This window comes from Camarhynchus parvulus, chromosome 2 (genome assembly GCF_901933205.1).
Source record: "Camarhynchus parvulus chromosome 2, STF_HiC, whole genome shotgun sequence".
Classification (NCBI taxonomy): domain Eukaryota; kingdom Metazoa; phylum Chordata; class Aves; order Passeriformes; family Thraupidae; genus Camarhynchus; species Camarhynchus parvulus.
This window is the reverse complement of record NC_044572.1, coordinates 4,598,537-4,619,760: the sequence shown is the minus strand read 5'-3', so window position 1 is coordinate 4,619,760 and position 21,224 is coordinate 4,598,537. Positions and strand designations below refer to the sequence as shown.

At 48.0% G+C, this 21,224-nt stretch overlaps 2 protein-coding genes across 3 annotated transcripts in view; one reads left to right on the top strand and one right to left on the bottom strand.

Annotated features, from left to right (window-relative positions):
* PLCD1 (phospholipase C delta 1) overlaps positions 1-3,817 on the top strand; it is a 58,895-nt gene extending 55,078 nt beyond the window's left edge. For both annotated transcript variants that reach the window (XM_030943873.1, XM_030943872.1), the window contains exons 13-15: positions 660-792; positions 2,488-2,637; positions 2,960-3,817. In XM_030943873.1, the coding sequence (XP_030799733.1) occupies positions 660-792; positions 2,488-2,637; positions 2,960-3,051 (375 nt within the window). In that variant the 3' untranslated portion in view covers positions 3,052-3,817. The remainder of the gene's footprint in view (positions 1-659; positions 793-2,487; positions 2,638-2,959) is intronic.
* A 2,464-nt stretch (positions 3,818-6,281) lies between these two features.
* Positions 6,282-21,224, bottom strand: part of VILL (villin like) — a 37,819-nt gene continuing 22,876 nt past the window's right edge. The window contains exons 10-20 of the mRNA XM_030943882.1: positions 19,569-19,722; positions 18,440-18,540; positions 18,039-18,176; positions 17,343-17,501; positions 14,521-14,700; positions 13,287-13,432; positions 12,441-12,585; positions 11,920-12,108; positions 10,160-10,228; positions 8,993-9,277; positions 6,282-7,742 (exon numbers count right to left, since the gene is read on the bottom strand). Coding sequence (XP_030799742.1) covers positions 7,629-7,742; positions 8,993-9,277; positions 10,160-10,228; positions 11,920-12,108; positions 12,441-12,585; positions 13,287-13,432; positions 14,521-14,700; positions 17,343-17,501; positions 18,039-18,176; positions 18,440-18,540; positions 19,569-19,722 — 1,680 coding nt within the window. The 3' untranslated portion in view covers positions 6,282-7,628. The remainder of the gene's footprint in view (positions 7,743-8,992; positions 9,278-10,159; positions 10,229-11,919; positions 12,109-12,440; positions 12,586-13,286; positions 13,433-14,520; positions 14,701-17,342; positions 17,502-18,038; positions 18,177-18,439; positions 18,541-19,568; positions 19,723-21,224) is intronic.

Here is a 21,224-nt window from a genome sequence, read left to right as displayed (position 1 = left end):
AGAAGGATTGATTTATTATTTTATGGTATATATTATATTAAAACTATACTAAAAGAATAGAAGAAAGGATTTCATCAGAACGCTAGCTAAGAATAGAAAAAGAAAGAATGATAACAAAGGCTTGTGGCTTGGACAGAGAGTCTGAACCAGCTGACTGTGATTGGCCATTAATTAGAAACAACTCTATGAGACCAATCACAGATGCACCTGTTGCATTCCACAGCAGCAGATAATCACTGTTTACATTTTGTTCCTGAGGCCTCTCAGCTTCTCAGGAGAAAAAATCCTAAGGAAAGGATTTTCCATAAAAGATGTCTGTGACAGTTGGGCAATAGGTTAATGACAATATTTGCTGTAGCTCCAGAACTGTGCAGGCTGACATGCGGCCACCTCTGGTGTTCCCAAGCACCAGCTGAGCACTGTAGGGACACTCAGAAAAGTTGCCTGTCCCAAAGGCAGCTGGCTGGCTGGCTGGAGCAAGGTTCCTTAGGGGCTTTAGCTCATGACAGCTTCCTCTGAAGGATGTCACAGCAGCAGCTCTGAAAGGGCAGCACCAGCCTCTCACAGCAGATCCTGCACTCCTGGGGAAGGAGAGGGAATCCTCCAGGGAGCCCCTTCTCCTGGTGATGTCCTGACCTCCTCCCCTGTTTCCTCCACAGATAATCTCTGGCCAGCAGCTGCCAAAGGTGAACAAAAGCAAAAACTCCATTGTGGATCCCAAGGTGACGATAGAGATCCACGGGGTCCAGCAGGACAACAACAAGAAGCAGACCAAAGTCATCGAGAACAATGGTGAGGGGGTTTCCTCCCAGCTCTGCTCCCATGAGCAGGAACCTTTTCTGTTCCTTGGCAAGGCTGCTGCCCTGTGGGCAGACCCACCCAGGGCACCCAATCCTGCCCACACTAAACAGATACTTGAGGTGTTGTTCTTCTTCTGTTTGGAGACAGAAATTCCTGTAAAACAACATCAGCCACATGGGTTGTTTGGGGCTGGCTGCCAGATTTGCAGAGCTAGAGCTTTGGAAGTGCTCTTCACCTCCATGCAGTTGGGTTTGACCTGGTGTGCAGGGGTTCTCACCAGGATTTTCCCAGAAGAAGCTTCTTGTGGGGCTGAGTGTACCCCAAAGGTGTTGCAAACTCCCAAAAGATGGATGCAAGGAAGTTCAGAGGTGTCTGCTCCAGCCTCTGCCTAAAGTTGGGCCGTACAAAGTTTACTCAAGCTGCTCAGGGTATTGCCCAGATGAACTTTGAGTATCTCAGAAGTTGAAGGACCATTTCTTACCAGTCAGACATGGCTGTGACTTCCCTCTGTGCACTGAGGGTTTAATATTATGGCCTTCTGCACAAACACACACACTCTGCTTTTCTGTGTGGAGTAAGAGCCAAGCACTGGAAAGGTGGTGCATATTTTCCTGCCTGCTAACAATGTTCTCCTTTTCCTCTTTCCTGTTTGAATAAATCTGGCCTGGCTCCTAAAGCTCGTGGCCGTTTCCGTCACCTACAATAATTTTTACAGCCTGTCAAGTGAAAGTTGTGTAGGGAGCATTTCAGCCCTGCCAGGCCTGTTCCTCAGGGCTGCTGAGCACTCCCAGCCCCATGGCCAGCCCTTCTCCAGCTGGAACAATGCTGGAATGATAAGTGCTGCCTTGTGGAAAGCAGATCAAACAATAAAGACACCCCAGGCCCATCTCAGCACCTTCAGGGCCAGATGAAAGATCCTTGTCTCCTGCTAAATCACAAACCCTGCAGGACCAGCAGGCTCCAGGTGACATTTTGCTGTCCTTGGTCTCTGCTCTGCACAGGCAGTAGGGTTTTTAACAGGATGTCCTCTCCTGTTTGCTCCTGGGGAGTGGTTTATTGACACTGCAGTGCCGTGGCCTGGAGAGAGGGCACTGAGCTTGCTCTGCATTGCATGTGTGTTGGTCTCAGCTTTGTTTGCTTTGTGATTCTGGACCACGTGACCCTTATCCAGACTTGATTATGCTTTTTGTAATCAGACACTCCTCATTAACTTTTCTTGCAGACAGGGAAATTGGGGCACAGAGTGGTGCTTAGATGGATTATCTCAAGCAGTTGGAGAGGCTTAAGGCCCCAGAAGGCTGTCTCAACACAAAAGCACAGCTTTCCTCTCTTCCCTCCCCTGGTTTAGGGCTATAAAAGTTTGCATCTGGTCCAATGGCAACCAAAGAGATCCATGTACCACCCAGCAAGAGCCTGTGGAGCAGAGCTGAGTTCCTCCCCTGTCCTGCTCCTCACTCCTTGCTAGGACCAAGGTCTGCAGTGAACAGCCCAGGCTGAAGGATTTATCAATTCCAGGCAGCAAATCACAGTATCAAAGCTGGGAACAAGGCTCTTGGCACCTCCTCAGAGCCTTGGTTTGGGTCAGATTAAGTTGACAGGCAGGAAGAGTCTCCATCCATTTGCAAACGCCTCAGACCACCACTACTGCTGACATCTCTGACCTCCATCCTTGTCTGTGTTGCCCAGGCTTTAACCCAAACTGGAATGAAGAGTTTACATTTGACATAGAGATCCCTGCACTTGCCCTGGTCCGGTTTGTGGTGGAGGACTTTGACATGTCGACCAAGAATGACTTCATTGGGCAGTACACCCTTCCCTTCACGAGTCTGAAGCAAGGTAAGGCCCTGCTGCCTGCTCCTCACAGCCACTGAGCCCTTTGGGAAGCTCCAGTGTCTTGGATGAGTGGTCCAGATCCATCAGAGCTGGGGTCAGAGTGGATTTTTGTGCACCTGTTGTCACTAGAGGCCTTGGGCATGTTGTGTTACCCATGCTCAGAGCTGTGCCTCTGGGAGCTGCCTGTTCAGGACCCTGTGGGAAATGGGGACAAAATGCTCTGAGACAGGGAGATGTTTGTGCAGGGTCTTGGCAAACATCAGCAAATACTTTTCCAGACCAAAAATGACCAAAGGCCATTTTCCATCTGTGCCTCTGCTTCCAGGTTATCGCCACATCCATCTCCTGACCAAGAACGGAGACCCCTACTCCTCCTCCACCCTCTTTGTCTTTGTCAACATCCAGGACTATGATTAGCAGCCTGGCTCCTCCAGGCCACAGAGAGCCTCCCTACAGACCTGGAAGGAACTCCAGTGTGTGTGAGCCCTGCCAGTGCCAGGGTCAGTCCCCAGCACCTTCCCTGGAGCAGCACTGGGTGCTCCGTAGGACCCTGGTGTGAGACAGCCATCGGCCTTCTCCCTGCTGCTGGAAACATCCTAATGCTGCTGATGAGATTAATCCTTTTGTACCTGTTCAACCAATCCAGCTGTGGTTTTAGTTCACTTTATTTCCATTTTTTTTAAATGTTGCTTTTAGCAAGAGGACAGGGACTCCTTTTTTAGTGGAGTACAGCTCTTGGGTTGGGCTCGGTCAGGCATCTGGGAAAAGCAGCCAACATCTGTGCAAGGAAAAGTCTCCCTCAGCACTGCAATCAGTGGCCAGGTGCCAGGTGGCTCCTTGCAACTGCAGGTGTCACCCATCTTTCACCATATGAAGCCCTAAACGGGGACACCATTCCCCTCCTTTCTGTTACAGATGAAAAAAGAAAGCTGCACTACAAAGCCCTGTGTTATGTAACCCGAGTTTCCTTTTGTGTTGTAATAAAAAATACATGAGCACTACTCTGCCTGTGTGCCTGGCTCTCAGCCAGGCCACTTTGCATTCAAAGCCTTGCTCTCATCCTGTGAAGGAGAAAGAAGCTGCTGAACAGCAGATTTCCCTCTGACCCAAAGTGAAACCCACTCAAAGGGACCTCAGAGAAGGTCTTGTGCCAAAGACAGAGGGAGCAGGCTCAACTGCCAGCAGGGCTTTTTTTTTTTTTTTTAATACAGTAAAACTTTGTTTGTGTTTTTACAGAAAAATGTCATTTTTTTAACAGACAGGAAGCAGATGTTGTAAGTTCTAGCAGATCCCAGCTGCACTGTAGAGGTAACCCAGCACGAGAATGTTTTGAGAACAACACAGTATTTATGGCAACGAGTGATTTGTCTTCAAATAGAGCTACAGAGTTAAGGGAATATTGTTGAAATAAAATAATATATATTTTGAAGTGCCAGCTGTGTTGCTAACAGTATGTTAGACTATTAAAAGTTTAAAACGAATTCTGGAAGCGTTCAGTTACTTGTCACTATTTGCCTTTTTGTCCTACTTGAATGCAACATGCATGAATTTGGAGATAGACCTGCTTGATTTCTTAAATTATCAGGATTCCTGGGGGTTCTGATCTCTGATGGTGAAGATGAGGGGCTGATACCAAAGATGTTAATGTCCTTTTAAGCATACTTTGGTCATCTTATTTTTTCAGTCCAAAATAGCTTGGATTTAGTGATTTTTAGGCCCTCTGCAGAGCTGGGATTCTTTTAGCCCTCCCTGGAGTTTGTTTGGCTGCAGTAAACATTGGACACATTGATTTTTCCTCTTGACTACAATGCTGTGTGGTGTTGTAAACCATTGCCAGATTAAATGTGAATTAAACCCACACCTCAAGGGCTGATATTGCATTCACCACCAGCCAGCTGGAAGAGCTCAGGAGTGGCCAGTGAGGCAGAGCAGGGGGCCCTGCAGTGACACGGGCTCTCCCAGGTCACCTCTGGGATGGGGCACGTTGGTGGGGACACATTTGAAGGCCAGGGATGGAACATCCTTGACTCCCACCCAGGGACAGCCTGAGTTTGGTCCCTGCTCTCAGCACTTTGCTTTAGGGAGCCATGGGATGAAAAGCAGAGGTGAAGGTGGCAAAAATGCTCCTGCCCCCTCACTTGTACCAGCACCAGCTCTTGTGGGGCAAGTTAGAAAGAAATTCTTCCCTGTGAGGGCAGTGAGGCACTGGAAGAGGTTTCCCAGAGAAGCTGGGGATGCCCCATCACTGGGAATGTTCAAGGCCACTTTTGGGGGGCTCTGAGCAACCTGGGACAGTGGAAGGTGTCCCTGTCCATGGCAGGAGGATGGAACTGGATGGTCTTTAAGGTCCCTCCCAATGCAAACCATTCTGTGATTCTGTTCCTCTGTGAGGCCAGATCAGCCTGCTGGGTTGGCTATGAACTTATTACTTGCATTTTTGGGGTGGCAGGGTTAGATTTCACTTGGATCGTTGAGCTAAAGCCCTCACCTGCCTGCTGTGGCCAGCACTAGAGAAGTGACCCAGGTGGCCAGGGTCAGGGTGGGCTTGGATGGATTGCACAGAGAGGCTGGGGTTTCCTCTGCTTGTTTTGCACTTAAGGGTAGGCAAGATCCATGGGATGAAAAAACATCCCTTATCAAATAGGAACAGCTGGGGAAAGCTGCTATAGCCAGGTGGGAAAGGAGCTAAGATGGAGATAGGGTGGGCAGAGCATGATGACAATGCTGCAAGGTCTCTCTCCCCAAAGGAAGGGACACGTCCATGTTGTTATCACCTGAGCTCATCTCTGAACAGATCAGGAGGTGCTGCAGCCCCACTGGAGGGAAGAGCAGCAGAAACAGGACATGGCCACTGGCATCACAGCAAAAGGTACCAAAGGGAGGAGTGGGAGAGGATCTTTCAGAAATCAGAGGTGGGGAGTAAAAGCAACTCCAGCAGCAGTTTCCATCAGGCCCAGGTATCAGAAGGCTCTGTGGGCTGTGAAATCCCAGGCTGGCTCCTGAGTGCTGCCAGGTGCCCTCCACTCGTGTTGGTGAGTGTGGTGGCCACAGGAATTGAAGCAATTTGTAGCAAACTGGCCTAATCTCTATACTCTGACTGTATTTTGGCTGATCTTCATCTGATTGTGTGGAGCTGGTCAGGCCCACAGGTAGGTGGCATTCCTGCATCTTACTGAGGAGCACATGCAATTCTGTAATTTGGGAGCTGCAGCAGCACTCCTCAGCAAGGCAAGGCAAATATTGCTGATTCCAGCAGGGCCAACAGAGGTTGAAACGTGGGTAATGTGCACTGATTGCATCTCTTGTGAACACAACAGGAGCAATCACACAGGTAATTCAGCTGATTTGTGTCTCTGCTTGATGCTTTACTCTGCACAGGGTATTCCAGTGGGTTTTGGGCTGCACCCTCAAGCAGAAATGGGATGAAGTGGTGGTAGGAACAGGGACAAAACAATGGGGTTGGGGTTTATTTGAGTTAACTGCCAATTCTTAAACACAAAGTTCTCCAGCCCAGCCAGACCGTGACACTTCTGCACCACGATGTGGTCCTGGGTGTTGAGTGAGAGCTCTCTCCCCCTCAGTCCACAGCCTGGAGCTCCCCAGCTCCATCCCACATCCCTGCAGCAGGGCTGGGCAGTCAGGCCAGGTACTGCTGCTCACTGCCAATGGGGGCTCCAGGAGAAGGGTACATGGGCATGGGGGACAAATGGCCTGAGCTACGTGGAGCTTGGGAACAGAAGGGGCCCCACCTCCTGAGTTTGTTCTCTCTTTTCAAAAAAATCCAGAATTCCATTGATGACCAGGTGTTTGAAGGTTCTGTGGCCCTGAAGAGCTTTTATCTGCTGCCATCCTACCCCCCATGCTGATGAAGGACACTTAGAGTGCTGCTGCTGGATGTTTATTTGGAATCACTGATCAGGTTGGAAATGGAGTAAAGCTGCAAACCCATAATGTCTGAGTTGTTTAAGGTGGTGTTTCTTCCTTTAGTTTACAGTTTTATCCTGTAGTCATTGATTGCTCACATTTCCCACTGCCCTCCCCAGTCAGACTGATCCCACAGTGTGGAACCAGCACTCCCATGGACATCACAGGGATGGAGCCCTGATAAAAGCTTCAGTAGGACACCCTCTGCCTCAGGTCATACCCAAAACCCTCCTGGCTTCCTCAAGCCTCTGGCCAGGTGGACTCTGACATTCACCTGGCCATGGTCAGGGAGGCCAGGTGAGATTGCAGATGCTGTCTGAATGAGAAAAAAAAAATAAGAGTCTTGTCTGGCAGTCAAAAATCAATATTTGTGTCTGGCCTTCAGTGTTATCATCCCCTGGAAACATCAGCTAATAAATATGCTCATAATAAGTGCTTTTCTTCCCCCAAACCAGGTTTTCATGTGTTTTACCTGCCCTGGGCTATGCATGTTAATCTGGTCCTGATTCTTGCTGTTTTTTGGAGAGCAGTTGTTCTACAAGGTGAGAAGGGGCAGAACTGTCTGGTGTCACTCACAGAGTACCTCATCAGGCATCTGGCTTGCTCCTGACCTCAAGGCTCCCCCTCCATCCTCTGAGGGCTTCCCCCTCCTCTCCGCACCCAAAATTCACACAGCAGCTGCAAATGGCCTTTGTCTTGACTAACTTTAAACTTCTACAAATGAAGGAAGATCATGGCCTGGTGCATGTGGCAATTTGCAAAAGGGAGAGGAAAGATAAGGCTGCAATGCAGTTGTGTGGCACACATTTGTCTTCATGGCTATCAGCAATAAAGTGTCAGGAAGAGGCAAAAAACATCTTGTCAAGAAGCTGTTCCTGAAAAAGGTTTTTCCTCCTGGGGTTCTGGGTCTGCAGGGAGAAAGGAGCCATCCCCTGAACAGTGGCTGCTGGAATGACTGCGTTGGATTGGGCTGCTGGGTTGGGATCACTGAGGAAATGCCTGCACTTCTTTCCTGCAGCTCCTAAGGGAGCAGGGGCTGGTCCCAGAGTCATCAGATGCCCCCTGCAGTCTCAGAAGAGTCCAAATTGTTTCTTCTCGTTCTGCTGCTTCCATTTGGGCATCTGGTAGAACTCATCCTTGGACTTCCCAAAGATATCGTGGAAATCGGCATCGGAGAGATAGCACTGCAGTGAGGAGAGAGAAAGGACAGGTCAGCTTTGGCTTTTGCAGAGCCTGGGACACCCCCACGGCTGCATCCCCTCCCCACTGTGCCAGGGCTGACCTCTGACTCCAGACCAACAGCTCCTGCTCAGCTCCCTGTCCTCGTGCTGGGAAATGCAACATCCCAATCCACTGCTCCTCATCCCACTTCCCAAAGCACCAGGGAATAAAAGATAAAAGCCCCCCAGCCCAAAGAGATGTTCCAGTTCTGAGGAGTTAGCGTGCTCTGGCTGGAATTTAGCCCCCTGCTGATCATACTGTGGCCAGGACAATTTAAGGCCCCCCAGGGAAGCTCTGCTGGCCAGAGTTTCAGGCAGTGATTCACAGTGAAAGCATCTCCCCCTGCTCAGTCCCCTCCCCTAAAATATTCACTGGAAATGTTCACTCCCATTGCAGGAAAGACAGGGTCTGCAGAAAGAAGGCTCATCAGGGATGCTGACAGAGGCCCTGTGGGAATGGGAGGTTGAGCTTTTTCCTGGTATTTTGGGTAGAAGAACCCATGTAGAGACCAGCTGTGGATTGTGGCTCTGGCTGTGGGTGTTGGCCTTTGCCAGATCTGTTGGGCCAGACATTGGTCAAACAAGGATTACAGGGAATAGAGGGAATCAATCCTCTGTCCCCCTCATCAGCTTGCTTGGATTCAGCTGCAGACACTGCCGAAATCCTTGGGCTGACTGGAAATCCAGGATGTGTAATTTCTTCTGAAATTGAAAAGTGCTGAAATGCAAGCTTTCTGACAATTAAAAAAAAATAACCAAACAAACCATCCCTTCTGGGAGGAGTTTCAAATGAAAACATTTACCTACAGCTCAAGTAAAATGCAAATTCTGGCTTAGCTCTCAGCTGTGTCACCTTGTCCCCCTGTCCCTCTGAGGACAGAAGTTGGGTGGCAGAGCAAAACAATTCTACCAGAAGAAAACATTTTTTTTTAATTACTACTTAATTTTTTTTTCTGCCATAGAAACCCCATAATTACTTCAACTAGGCTAAAACCACCACAAGGTGTCCCTGTCCACAGCAGGGGGTTGGAACTAGACCATCTTTAAGCTCCCTTCCAACCCAGCCCGTTCTATGAACTTCCTCACACAAAGCTCCTGCTTTTGGTGACACCTGTGTGTCCTGCCAGTGTCCCCTTGAGTCTGAGCAGGACTTGGTGGTCTAGAGCACACTTAGCCAGCTGCAGGCTAAGTTAGAAAGGTATCAATGCTGTCACCTCTTTTTTAGTGGGATCCACGCCTTCGGGAAGCTCATCCACGGTCCTGTGCATCAGCACCTCTCGGGAGTAAACCCCTTCCCCGTTGGGCACCAAGGCAGGGCTGCTGTGGCTGTTGTTGCTGCTGTTGCAGTTGTTGCTGTTGTAGTTGTTGCTGTAGCTGTTGCTGTTGCTGTCACTGTGGCTGAAGTGAGATTTGTACTCCGAGGAGGCATTGGCTGTAGCTGAACCAGCCAGGCTGGTGGTGCTGAGGGTTCTCTTGTTCAGGCTGAGGTTGTTCAGGTCCTGCCAAAGGGAGGAAAACACCTCATGATGAGATGCTCTGGCAGAGCAAGGTGGGGATGATGCCAGGATCTTTCTGCTGGGGTTGTGGGGGACTATTTCTGGCACAGGCTACCTGTAGCTCCAAAGCAGCAAGGGGTAAGTCCCAGGTGAAGTGTTAGTGCAGTGCCTCCATAAATGCTACACCTTGGTGTTAGGACTGCTAAAAGCACACGCTAATGAGAGCTCTTACAAAGAACTGAGGATACTTACAGCAGTCTCATTCTTCTCAAGATAACATCAGGGGAAGGCACATGTGGGACGACAGAAGGTGAGGTTAGATGTCTACCATGTCCAAAACATCTAAATTACCTGCACACCCCTCCCTGATGAGCCATCTCTCCTCATCCAAACCTGCCACTTCCTTCCAGCCTTCATCCTGACCCTGCCCAGGGCAGAGCTGACCCTGTGACAATGGCATTTGGGAATGTTGGGATCTCATTTACCTTGGAGGATCCCCCACTGGGCCATGCCCCTCTGGACCAGGGGACTCATGTTTGAGTCTCAGGGGCTCCACCACTGTAAACTATTCACAAAACACTTAACTACACCCTCTTAGAGCTGCAAAACACCTTAATTTGTTCTGCATTAGAGCAGCTGGGCAATGTCCTGCTCACAGATGCTTCTGGGCAGGACTGGAAAAGGCCCAGGAGGTCTGGGTGCATTTATGGGTAATTTATCACATCTCCCTGTGCTTCCACAGAGGAGCACAGCTCTGATGCTGGCAGCCTGAGGTTCCCATGCCTGCCCTGATCCTGGTCTCCCCTCATGGTGCAAACAGGCTGGGGGATGTGGAGGTGTGTGAACCCAGGTGTTTCCTACCTGCGCGGCCAAGGCACAACTCACCACTTTGATCTCGGATATGGCTGACACATCTCCCAAGCTGCTCTTCATTTCCTCGTAGGATTTGCCATCCTAAAGGAAAAGAGAGAGCTGTGAGAGCCATGGGCTGCCTTTAGCCCACACTCCTGGTCTCTGACCCACACTCCTGGGTCAGGAGATCCTGAATTTTAAAGCCCAGTGATGGCCACTGATGTGGCAGCTCCTGCAAACCTCAGCCCCTGCAGTCAGAGGAATCTGAGCTTTCACTTGAAAACAAAGAAAAAAAATGGACTTCAGCCATTACAGTTGTCCAATAACAGGTGGAACCAGGAAATTTAAAGACTTTAGAGCAGAAGAAAAATGAATAGAAATAATATTCACTGCTGGATTTAAATATTTTACATTTTTGTTGAATCTTGCAATGCCTGAAAGTATTTCTTTTTCCCAACTTTCCTGATTCATTTAGGTAAAACAACATATTTTTTCAAAGCCTCAAGTCCTTACTTCTTGTAATTAGGTGCCATGTATTACCAGATACCTCTTATTTTCTTTAAAAAAAAATGGAAGATGCTAGATAAATTGGCAAAGCTCATGACTGTGTTTTCCTAAGCAGCCAGGAGATGTCAGTTCTTAACAGAAACATCCAACAAAGTTTCCCAACAAGAACAAGCAACATAAACACATGGACTGCAGAGAAAACAGATTTAGACCCAAAACTGAGCAAAGAACACACACCAGATGTTTCTGGGATGTCAACAGTTTGGATGGCTTGTCTGTAGTTGCTGAAGCTGCCTACAGGGGATATTTTTAGAGGCACATATTTTATGAGCTGTATCCTTGTTTTTCAGCAGTTCCTTGGGAAAAAAATTAAAACAAACCCACAAGTTTTGACCTTTGTTCTAAGCATCAACATATTTTAAGGGTCACTGTGAGTTGCTGTCTTATCTCTCCAAATCCAGCTGTCAAGACTGGATTCACCACCACATGGATTGGGAAGAAAGACAATGCAAACTCAGATACAGGAAATAAAATATCTCTGTAAGAGTTTTCCTGCAGTGTGGAGTCCTGGGGAAAGAGGGGAGAAAGGAATTTTTCCTTCCCAGTCATCTCTTGAAGCAGGTTTTCATTTCTACATAGGGAGGAGCTGGTATTTGTAACTCTGATTTGAAGGCTGGTGTGCAGGGACCAAGGGTGACCTTGCTCAAGAGCTCCTGAGCTCTGATGGGCTTTCCACAAACCTGAACATGAGACCTGTCTGCTCACATCTTCCATTTCACCACAGTTTGCCCTTAAAGCTGGCTCATGAATTTGCCTCTGTGGCTGCACTTTCAACAAAGAACTTCTGTTGCTTTGGTTTTTTGTTTTTTTTTTTCCTTTATGATGTGGCTGTCTCTGTTTTCCCTCTGAACTTGATTTTACTACTCACAGGCCCCACCTCTTTCTGGCTGAAATCAAAAACTTGATTTGGAACATAATATTTATGAAAATATGAACATTGTGAATTCAAGCACATTTGCAGAAGACCCTGTTTCACCACACAGGTACTTTTGTATTGGTGAAGGAGCAGAAGCTGCTCAGACAGCACCAGGAACTCGTGTCCATGCACATGGCAGGGGGTTGGAACTGGGTGATCTTTAAGGCCCCTTCCAACCCAAGCCATTCCATGATTCTGTGAAGCTCAGGACATTTCCTATTGAGGTTTCACTCCATGCACCCTATATTCACTGACAACAACACCCTCCAGGCACTGCTGAGAACACCACAGGGCTTTTCCAGCAACTTACACTCCATTTGTAGGGGTCCCAGGCGTTGAACCACCCTGTGAAGTTGAGGGGTTCATAGCCCTGCTTCACCAGGATGATGGGAGTAGCCAAGTCCCTCCCAGCTGGATGGGTCTTGAGATACTCCTTGGCTGAGGCAATGGCCTCGTTCCTCTCCTGTGCGTTGGAGGCTTTGCCAACCCAGAGGAAAATCTGCAAGGGGAGAAGGAGTTGAAGGTCAGGGAGGCATTAGAATCTGTGCAGACACAGTTGTTTGCTCTCCCCTGCCAGTGGGATCAGAGACAAGACTGGAAATGTGTTGTCCCAATAGTCCCCTGTGATTATGAGCCCAAATTTACCCCCAGCTAAGGAAGATTTTGCTTTTGAGACAGGCACGGAGCACAAATATTTCAGGTGACAGCTCTTGCACGTTTCAAGGTAGCTGAACCCAGTCACAGCCCAAGATCCAACTCAGTAAACACCAACTAAAGCCATAACCTGTTTGAAAACATGTCTGAGGAGAAGGAGAGGAGGCTTTTTCTGACCTCTTCCCATGTGTCCAGCAGCATGACATCATCTTCATCCAGGTCCTCCTGGCAGAACCCGACCACCTCCGTCATGATGAACCGACCTGTCTGGTTGGAGCACTCAAAGAGGCGAGGCTGGTAGTGTGTGATCTGCTCCTGGAACCTGCCTCGTGCATGGCAGGGGAGGGAAAAAGCAAGAAATGTGGAAATCTTTCCCTCCTGGCTTACTGCAGGGCCCTGAAGGTGCTTGTTGTGGCCTTGAGGGGAGAGGTGGAACACGGCAGCACCCATCTAAAGGCTTGGAAGCCAGCAATGTCAGGTATCAGGGGATTGTCAGACCATTTAATGATATTCAAAGGCAATTTTTTTTCTCCACCCAAAAAGGCAAAAGCAGAACCCTTCCCTCATTGTGGCAATGAGCTTGATGTCAGGTGAAAGCCACACCAGATCACTTTTTGCAGAGGAAACCATCACCGGCCCAGAGGGCTGGAGAAATCCATATTGTCCAAAAGCAGATCTAATCTCATGATTCTCCTGGGGCTGCTGCTGGTAATGGCTGGAAATGGAGCATGTGGTTCCTGCAGCCCTCAGGATGAGGTATGGGAGAGGTTTACTGGGGAGAAAGGAGGATGTAGCACACCCTTGTCTGCAGGCTTTAGACCTGTAGCTCCCACTTCAGGAGAACTCCTGGCCCAAAAGCCAGGAAAGAAACACCTTGGTGTGGTTCCTGACCAAGGCCTTGGTGATATTCTGGCCTTGTTCTCCCTTTATTGAGGACACAGCATCAAAGTATTCACTTTCCTGCAAAGTTTTGATCCCTTGCCTAGTGTCCCCTGGCCAGAGGAACAAGCAGGTCACTATTACCTCTTTTCACTGGCATAAGGTGCTTTGCCTCCCAGAGCTTCCCAGAACTCTGCAGGCTCCTGTCCTTCCAGGATGGTGTGTTTGTCCCGTCTGGAAATGATGTCAGCCACCATTTTTGCCATCTCCCGCTCATCTCCGCTGCATCCCTGTGCCCAGGATAAAAGATGCAGTTAGGGGCAGACTGGCAAAAATTATCCATGGGCAAAAGCTGGCTTGGTCCTCTGGAGAGCTTCAGACCTGCTTGAGCGCTCTAGCTGATCACTCAGAGTCCATTTCTAGTCCTTGAAGGGACATTTAGTGCAGCCAATGGCACCTAGAGCAAAACTCACAGAAGGACAGAATGATCTGAGTTAGGAGGGACTTCAAAGATTATCAGGAACACCTTCCACTTAAACAGGATGCTCCAAGCCACATCCAACATGGCTTTGAACACTTGCAGGGATGGGACATTGACAACTTCTGTGCTTTGGTTTGATCTACCATCTCATCCTGACACACAACTGAAACAAGATAAATGAATTTGCTCTCATCCTGGCTGATTTCTTACAGCTGGAAAATCTGGGATGGTTTATTGATCTGAATGAAAGATGTATAAACACCTACAATGAGGTGAGGTGAACCCCATCATGGGTTACTTTTGTAGAGAAGGCTTTTACTGCTGATCCTCCACAGACAGAGCCCTTTCCTGGGTGCACTTTCCTCACAGAATCATTGAATCATTAAAGTTGAAAAAGACCTTTAATATCATGAAGTCCAACCATCAGCCCATCACCACTAAATCATGTCATCAAGTGCCACATCCACACATTTTTGAATAGTTTTGACTCCACCATTGCCCTGGGCAGCCTGTTCTAGTGCTTGACATCTCTTTCTGTGAAGAAATTTTTTCTAGTACGTAGTATTAACCTCCCCTGGCACAACTTGAGGCCGTTTCTCCACTGAATTAATGGGCCACCTGCCCAAGGATTCATCTCCATGACCTAGCAGAGGCTGAAGACTCAAGCCCCACCTCACCATTTTCAGGTCCTTTTGGCTGCCTCCCCGTGTGTCTCTGCAGACTCACCTTCCCACACCACAGGTAGCAGACTTGGCTGGTGCCCATGTCTCACTGCAGACTCACCTTCCCACACCACAGGTAGCAGACCTGGCTGGTGCCCATGTCTCACTGCAGACTCACCTTCCCACACCACAGGTAGCAGACCTGGCTGGTGCCCATGTCTCACTGCAGACTCACCTTCCCACACCACAGGTAGCAGACCTGGCTGGTGCTCAGCAGGAAGACATCGTTGGAGTTGAGGGAGGAGGCTCGGGCTGGCACCTCTGTGGCCTTGGTGTTCACCTCATCCGTGCCCCTCACCTGGAAGAGGCGGATCGCCGGCTCGGGGCCGCTCTGCTGAGCCCGGCTGGTGCCGCCCTGCAAGGAGAGAGGGAAGGGCAGCTGCTGCGTTGTGATTTCAGGGCTTACCCCAGAACCTCGAATCCCTCCCTGATAATCCCCTGCCAGGTGGGTGAGTCACCTCTCCTTCCCCCTCCCTGACCCCTGCCGAGTGCTGTCTGTCAATCCTGGCATTCCAGAAGGGCATTGAGTGATTGGCAGATTCAAAGGATGCCCTCTACCCCTGGGGGGGCATTGGGCCATCCAGGTGTCCTTTGTCCCTTAAGACCTCCTCTCCTGTACCTGGTTGGTGGCTCCCTACCCCTTCCCTCCCCCTCTCCCTGGGGTTAAAAGGAACAGCAACCACACAGTTTGTGAGTTCTGTTGGAGCTGTTGCTGGATTCAGAGGCCTGTGGGCCAGAATAAAGCTCTGGATCCAAACCCTCCATCAGAACCGACTCCTTTCCTTCACCTCGCCTTAAAGCTTCTCTGCCAGATGTAAATCTGAGCTCCTGTGAGCCTGGACTTGTCCCCAAGCGCCCAGGTGCAGCATCCAGCCAGCCAAAAGTGTCTCTGGGGTGAAACACCACAGCTCTCGCTATTTGGTTCAGCACCAAGGGCCAGACAAGCTCAGGCACATCCTGTCTGGTTATATTGGGATTATTCCAATAGGTAGCACTGAGAGGTGAGGAGGACACACAGATCCATGGTGTGACTGATCTGAGGAAGGCTCTGGGCTCGCAGCCCTGCCCACTTGCAATTATGAGTTACTGTCATATTTTCTGAAAAATCCCTCTGCCAGGATTTCTCTCCTGGGAAGCTGAGAAGCCTCAGAGAAAAATGAAAACAATAGTTATCTGATTTGCTTCTCCTGTGTTTTGCTGCTTTGGAATGTGGTCTGGAGATTGTTTATCAAAAAGGTGGTTGTTTAATTGGTTTCATGTGAATTGTTTTTACTTAATGACCAATCACAGCCAGCTGTGTCGGGACTTCAGCAGACAGTCACGAGTTTTCATTATTCATTCTTTCTTAAGCCTTCTGTCTGTGTCTTTTCTCTATTCTTTAGTACAGTTTCAGTATAGCATAATATAATATAATATAATATAATATAATATAATATAATATAATATAATATAATATAATATAATATAATATAATATAATATAATATAATATAATATAATATAATATAATATAATATAATATAATATAATATAAATCATAGATCATATAATGATAAATTAGCCTTCTAAGAACATGGAGTCAGATTCATCATTCCTCCCCTCGTCGGGGTTGCTTACAAATTCAACAATAATGAACCATGGTTCTGCACTGAGCAGGTGAGGAAATCCAAGTATCTTCTGATTCCAGGTCAGAATGAAACCTACATGGCACAACTCCCACATTTCTCCCTGATTGCAGAGTCCTGACCAGCTCCCATCAAGATCCTCAAGGTCCATGTGACCAGATCTTGGTGTCTGTAAAGGATTTGCCATGCAAACTGGGCAAGGCATCTGTACCCTGATTTCCAGCTGTGCTCATCTTAACTGAACATCTGCCATGGAAAGCAAATGGTGGGACCAACACTGAGAGCTGAGGGCAATCCTCATCTCCCACAGCCACAGGTGGAATTTCTCCACCACATTTGTCAGCAGCCAAGGGAGCAAGTGAAGTGGGTTGGTAGTTATGTGATGTAATTCAGGCAAGGACAATGCAAATCTTGTTTGTAGAATATTTTGAAGGACCCTCTCTGGATAGCAGCACTGGTAATTCACAGGATGACTGCCTTATTCTCACTCTGCAAAATATTTTGGGACAGAGTCGGAATGAACCTCACACATCACTGCTGGAGCTCAGGGGTGGAGCTCAGTTGAGTTGGGTCAGTCCAGGGCCATGTTTACTCCAACAGTGCTCAGATTGCTTGAGGAGTACTAGAAATATCCCCTCTGCCAGCCTGGGCAGGGCTGGCAGGTTCCTTTCCTGAATATCAGCCCATTTTTATTGGGCTATTTCCACTGCAGCTGCCAAGCCACCATTGCTGCTCCCACCTCCCAAAGCCAGGAGGAACCCAGGACATTCCTCTGGCTGCCCTGGAGGACTTGAGACCCTGGTAGGGGACTCAGAGACCTTGGCACAGAGTCAAAAACACCTGTGCCTTTGATTTTAACCCATGGAAACAATTACCAACTTTGTGTGAGGATTTACAAGCCACAAGAGTTTGAGTAGAATGATAGTGAATTTGTCACAGGGTGAAAAAGTAGAATTTTGGGGATTTAGAATGGGGGTTCAGGAGGCAAGATGGAGGAATCTTGGGGTGTCCTGTCCTTCTTCTCCTTCTTGCCCTCCATCTTCTGCTGTGATGGTGACACTTCTGGATTGGTTTAGAGCAGAGGCAGACTGTCTAACATAGGTGATAGGTATTGGAAAATTATTGCAAATAAAGTACACGGAGTTTTTAGTATAAAAAGCTAACACCACCCCAAGGGCAGTCAGTGTGCCACAAACCAACCTGCTGGACAGATCTCAGCAGGTCAGGGAAAGAATGTCATAGATAAGAGAAAATCAACAACCTTGAGAACCAGAGCAGAGGAATCTCAACTTCTTCGGTTGCGGGGCTGGGATAAAAGACTCTTTAATACCTGGGGAGCCATTTCAGCAACAACAAACCCGAGAGCAGGTTACCTCATAGATGACCAGCTTGCCCTTGAAGATGGCCAGGAAGTGCCTGGGCTCCTTGCCCATGGTCACCCGCACCTGCACGGCCTCGTCCCCATATTTCCTGTCCAGCTCGATGGCATTGAGGGCACAGGCAGTGATCTCATCCACGGAGGCGTGGCGGCCCTGGGGGACAGGGGGGTGACACACACAGCGTGATGAGAACAGGGGTACAAACCTCTTCACAATTCAACACCTGCCAGTCCCAAAATGTGTAACATCATGAGATCAGAGCTAAAACTTCCAGAAATTTAAATTTCAATGGCAGTCTGGTTTTGCAGACTTTAGAGTCCCATTTTTGAAGCTTCTCTCTGCATGAAAATATACTTCAAAAAGGAAAGCAGGGATGTCCATATACCCACAGAACTCTAGGAACTGAGGCTTTAAGGGACAATTTGACTCCAAACTTTGACCTCAGCACTGTAAGCCCTATCATTCTTCAGTCTTTCTGTCTGATTTTGCTGGTGCTCAGTCTGATGCCAGTTTGGGATCAGTGTCCATACTATCTACAAAGCACAGCTTGGGATATTTGAAATTGATGAGCAAAGTGTGTCTGAGTTCTTCTGGGTGCTTGGGTTGGGATTTTTGTGTGCCATTGCTTCCTTCAGCTCTAGGTTTGTACAGCAGGCACAGCACAGTGCCTTCTGCTCTACTTTGACCTACCTGCCACATGTAGAGGACGTAGTGGGGTCTGCCTGACCTCAGGTAGGTGTACAGGACCAGGTAGCAATCACCCCCATAGAACTGCCCATACATCTTGGGATTCACTGGCTGCATTTCCAAGTCCTCAATCCTCCACACCTAGGGAATAAAAAACATCTTGGTGAGCAGCAGTGGAGTCAAGATGAGGACAGAGCACAACCTTTTGGCTACCACATCACTGAAGCTTCAGGTGCTCCCTCAGGTCCCACCACTGGAGAGAAGAGACCAGTGCCTACCCCTCGTGAGGAAGCTGTAAATTGCCATGAGGTCCATCCTCAGCCCCCCCCAAGCTGAACAACCCAAGTAATGCTTGGAAAGAGGGTGATTACAGCATCCTCTGCCAGCCAAAGGAGCTCTCTCACCTCGATCTCCCCAGAGGCATCATCGACCATCCTCTGCTCAGCCGCGAGCTCAGGCCTGGCGTGGAGCTGGGTGGTGTCAAACTTCACCTGCTCCACCTTGGCTGCGTCAAGCAAAACAAAAACAACAACGAAAACAGAATAAAAACAAGAATCCAGTGACAGCACCACACAAACCCTTCCCACGACCCTCACCCACAACCACTGTACAGCAAGTAAAACCCAGTCCAGGTTTGAAAATAGCCACTCCTGCCCCCAGTAAACCAATGCTGATTTTGGAATATGCAAGAGCTCACCCACTTCAGTGCTGGCCTGTGACAGGCTGGAATTGGCCATACAGCATGTTCCAGTGATGGCTAGCTGGTAAAAATATTACTAGTCTCCTGACTGAAAAATCTTTTTTTCCAAATCTATAAATATTTCCCTTCTTTCAAAATGATGATTTCAGAAATAAAATGCCTACATTTCTCCAGCTCATGACAAAGAAAGACAGCATTTACAGACAGCATAGAGAGAAACAGAGATGGAGAGAAAAGAGAGAACTTGCAAGGGGAAGAGATTTGTGGCTCTCAAGCTGTTATTGATGGAGATGTTCAGCATCTCTGTCACCTCCCCATCATTCATCAACAAGCGCTCTCTCTTTGGAATTGTTTAGTCTTTGGGGTTAATGCATTGTAATATTCCCTTCAGCAGTGTGATAAATACACCATTTACACCCTGTGTAAATACAGCATCATTCCACTGACATCAGGAGGGGACTGGATGGATGCCAGTGTAAATGAAAGCAGAGCTCCTTATCAGGCTCAGCATTAGCCCTTCATAAAGGAAATCTGGGAGATCTGCAAGTTGGAAATGTTGCATACAATTCTTCAGAGAGGAGTGACTCTCTCCCAACTTTTATATTCAGAGTAAGTGGCAATTTGGTTCATATAAGAAAATTCAGCAGAGCTGAACGTCCTTCAGTTCATGAATCCTTTCCATCTACTGAAGAAGATGGAAAATGGAAGGCACCAGGAGAGTGTACATTAGATTTTCAAGATCCTGAAGGCAGGAGACAGTTGATGTGAATGATGCTCCCTCAGACATTGCTTAGCACAGGTAGGAAAGACAAACCCAGGACCAGCATGCTCACCAATTTTGCCTGTAGTGTAGACCTTGCCCAGTCCTTGTGTTTCATTCTTTTCTGTCCACCTCTGGAAGAGCTGTTTGAACATGGCTGACTCTGCTCCATCATTGATCACCTCCACGTTGGTGGATGAAGGATAGCCTTTGGCTTGGATAAAACCCTGGTGGGGTTCACAAAGGTTATTAGTGAGCTTTTTGCTTTTTACAGACCTGAGAGGAGGGGTGTGGACCTGGACCAGCTTGAAGAGTGTCCCTCACTGAACACAGGGTGGGATTTAGTCCAAGATTTGCATTTGAACTAATCAGAAGTAACTGAAGACTCTTGCTGTAGTATCCTTGTTTACATCTGTCTTTAGGGGACTGAACCCTACCCCTACCTCTTTTCTCCAAATTTTTTGTCCCTCTCTAAGCCAGGAAAACTGTTCTACCTGGTAAAGAGCATGGGAGTGAAGGGGTAGAGGCAGCTCAGCACCCCAGAGCATGAAGTCTGCTCTGAACGGACTAAATTGTCACAAATCTTTTTTCTTCTTTTTTCTATTTCTTTCCCTAAACCTGTATTATTTCTTTGCAATAGTGCTACCACTGAGTTAAAAGACTATTTCACCAGAGGTGCTTGATACAATACGAGTGGGAAGAAAATGTTCTGTGTTCTGCCACAATGCCAAAATCCTCGTTCAGTTTTGGGAACTGCTCCCGTGTTTATCTCAGAAGGCTCCAGGATGACCTGAGGTGCAGTGCTGGCAGCTGTGGGAAAGGAGCCTGATTGTGGCTTTCTGAGCATCCAGCTTCTGCTGTAAAAACTGCAGCCACACACTGCCCTCGGGGAAAAGCAGAGCAGATGGTTCTCCCATCCCTCCCACCTGCCACACTGAAAGACAGACATATCTTTTGTTCTACATGTGTAGCTCAGGGCCAGAATTTGCAGAGATGATTGCCTACTAAAATGAGTCTGAGTCAAGCTCTTGAAAGGAGCACAGAGGACAGTGAGATAAGTTTTAAGGCATTTTAAGCTTTTCTTCTCTGAGACAATAGGTGCAATCCTATTGAAGCTGGGGGTCTCCAGGTAGGACCTTACTGAAGGTGGACCCACTGAAGTTCAGTATCTCCTAGCTAGATCTCATGGAAGATGAAGCCATTTATAGTCTTCCCATAAGTAAATGTCCAATTAAAAGCCATCTTCCCTCAAAGTCTTCACTTCGACATGCTAACTTGTAAAAAAATACCAAATACCTTACTTGCTCAGGCTCCCTTGAGGCTAATTTTAACTGAGAGGAAGAGCTGGCGAATGCTCTGACAGAAAATAACACATAGATGTCAGAGCCCCTTTATTATCTGTTTATGCACCTTTTTTGGTCAAATTCTTGACCCTGCTGATCCTCTCTGACTCCACCACCCCTTGAAGCAACAGCTCCCAGAAGTTCACTATTTACCATGTAGAAAAGTATTTTCTTTTATACTTGATTTTCTTTTACCATTTTTTTCTCAGTTTTAGTGGCAGGTCTTAGTCCTAGCACAATTTAATGACTAACAATTGTGTATTTATGTCATCATGCTTCCCCTAGACATTCAACTTCTCTCTCTGTTATTACACAGGCCAGCTCCCCAAGACCTCACTTAGTTGTAATTAGTGGTCAGATCTAGATCAGCATGTATCAACCACCCA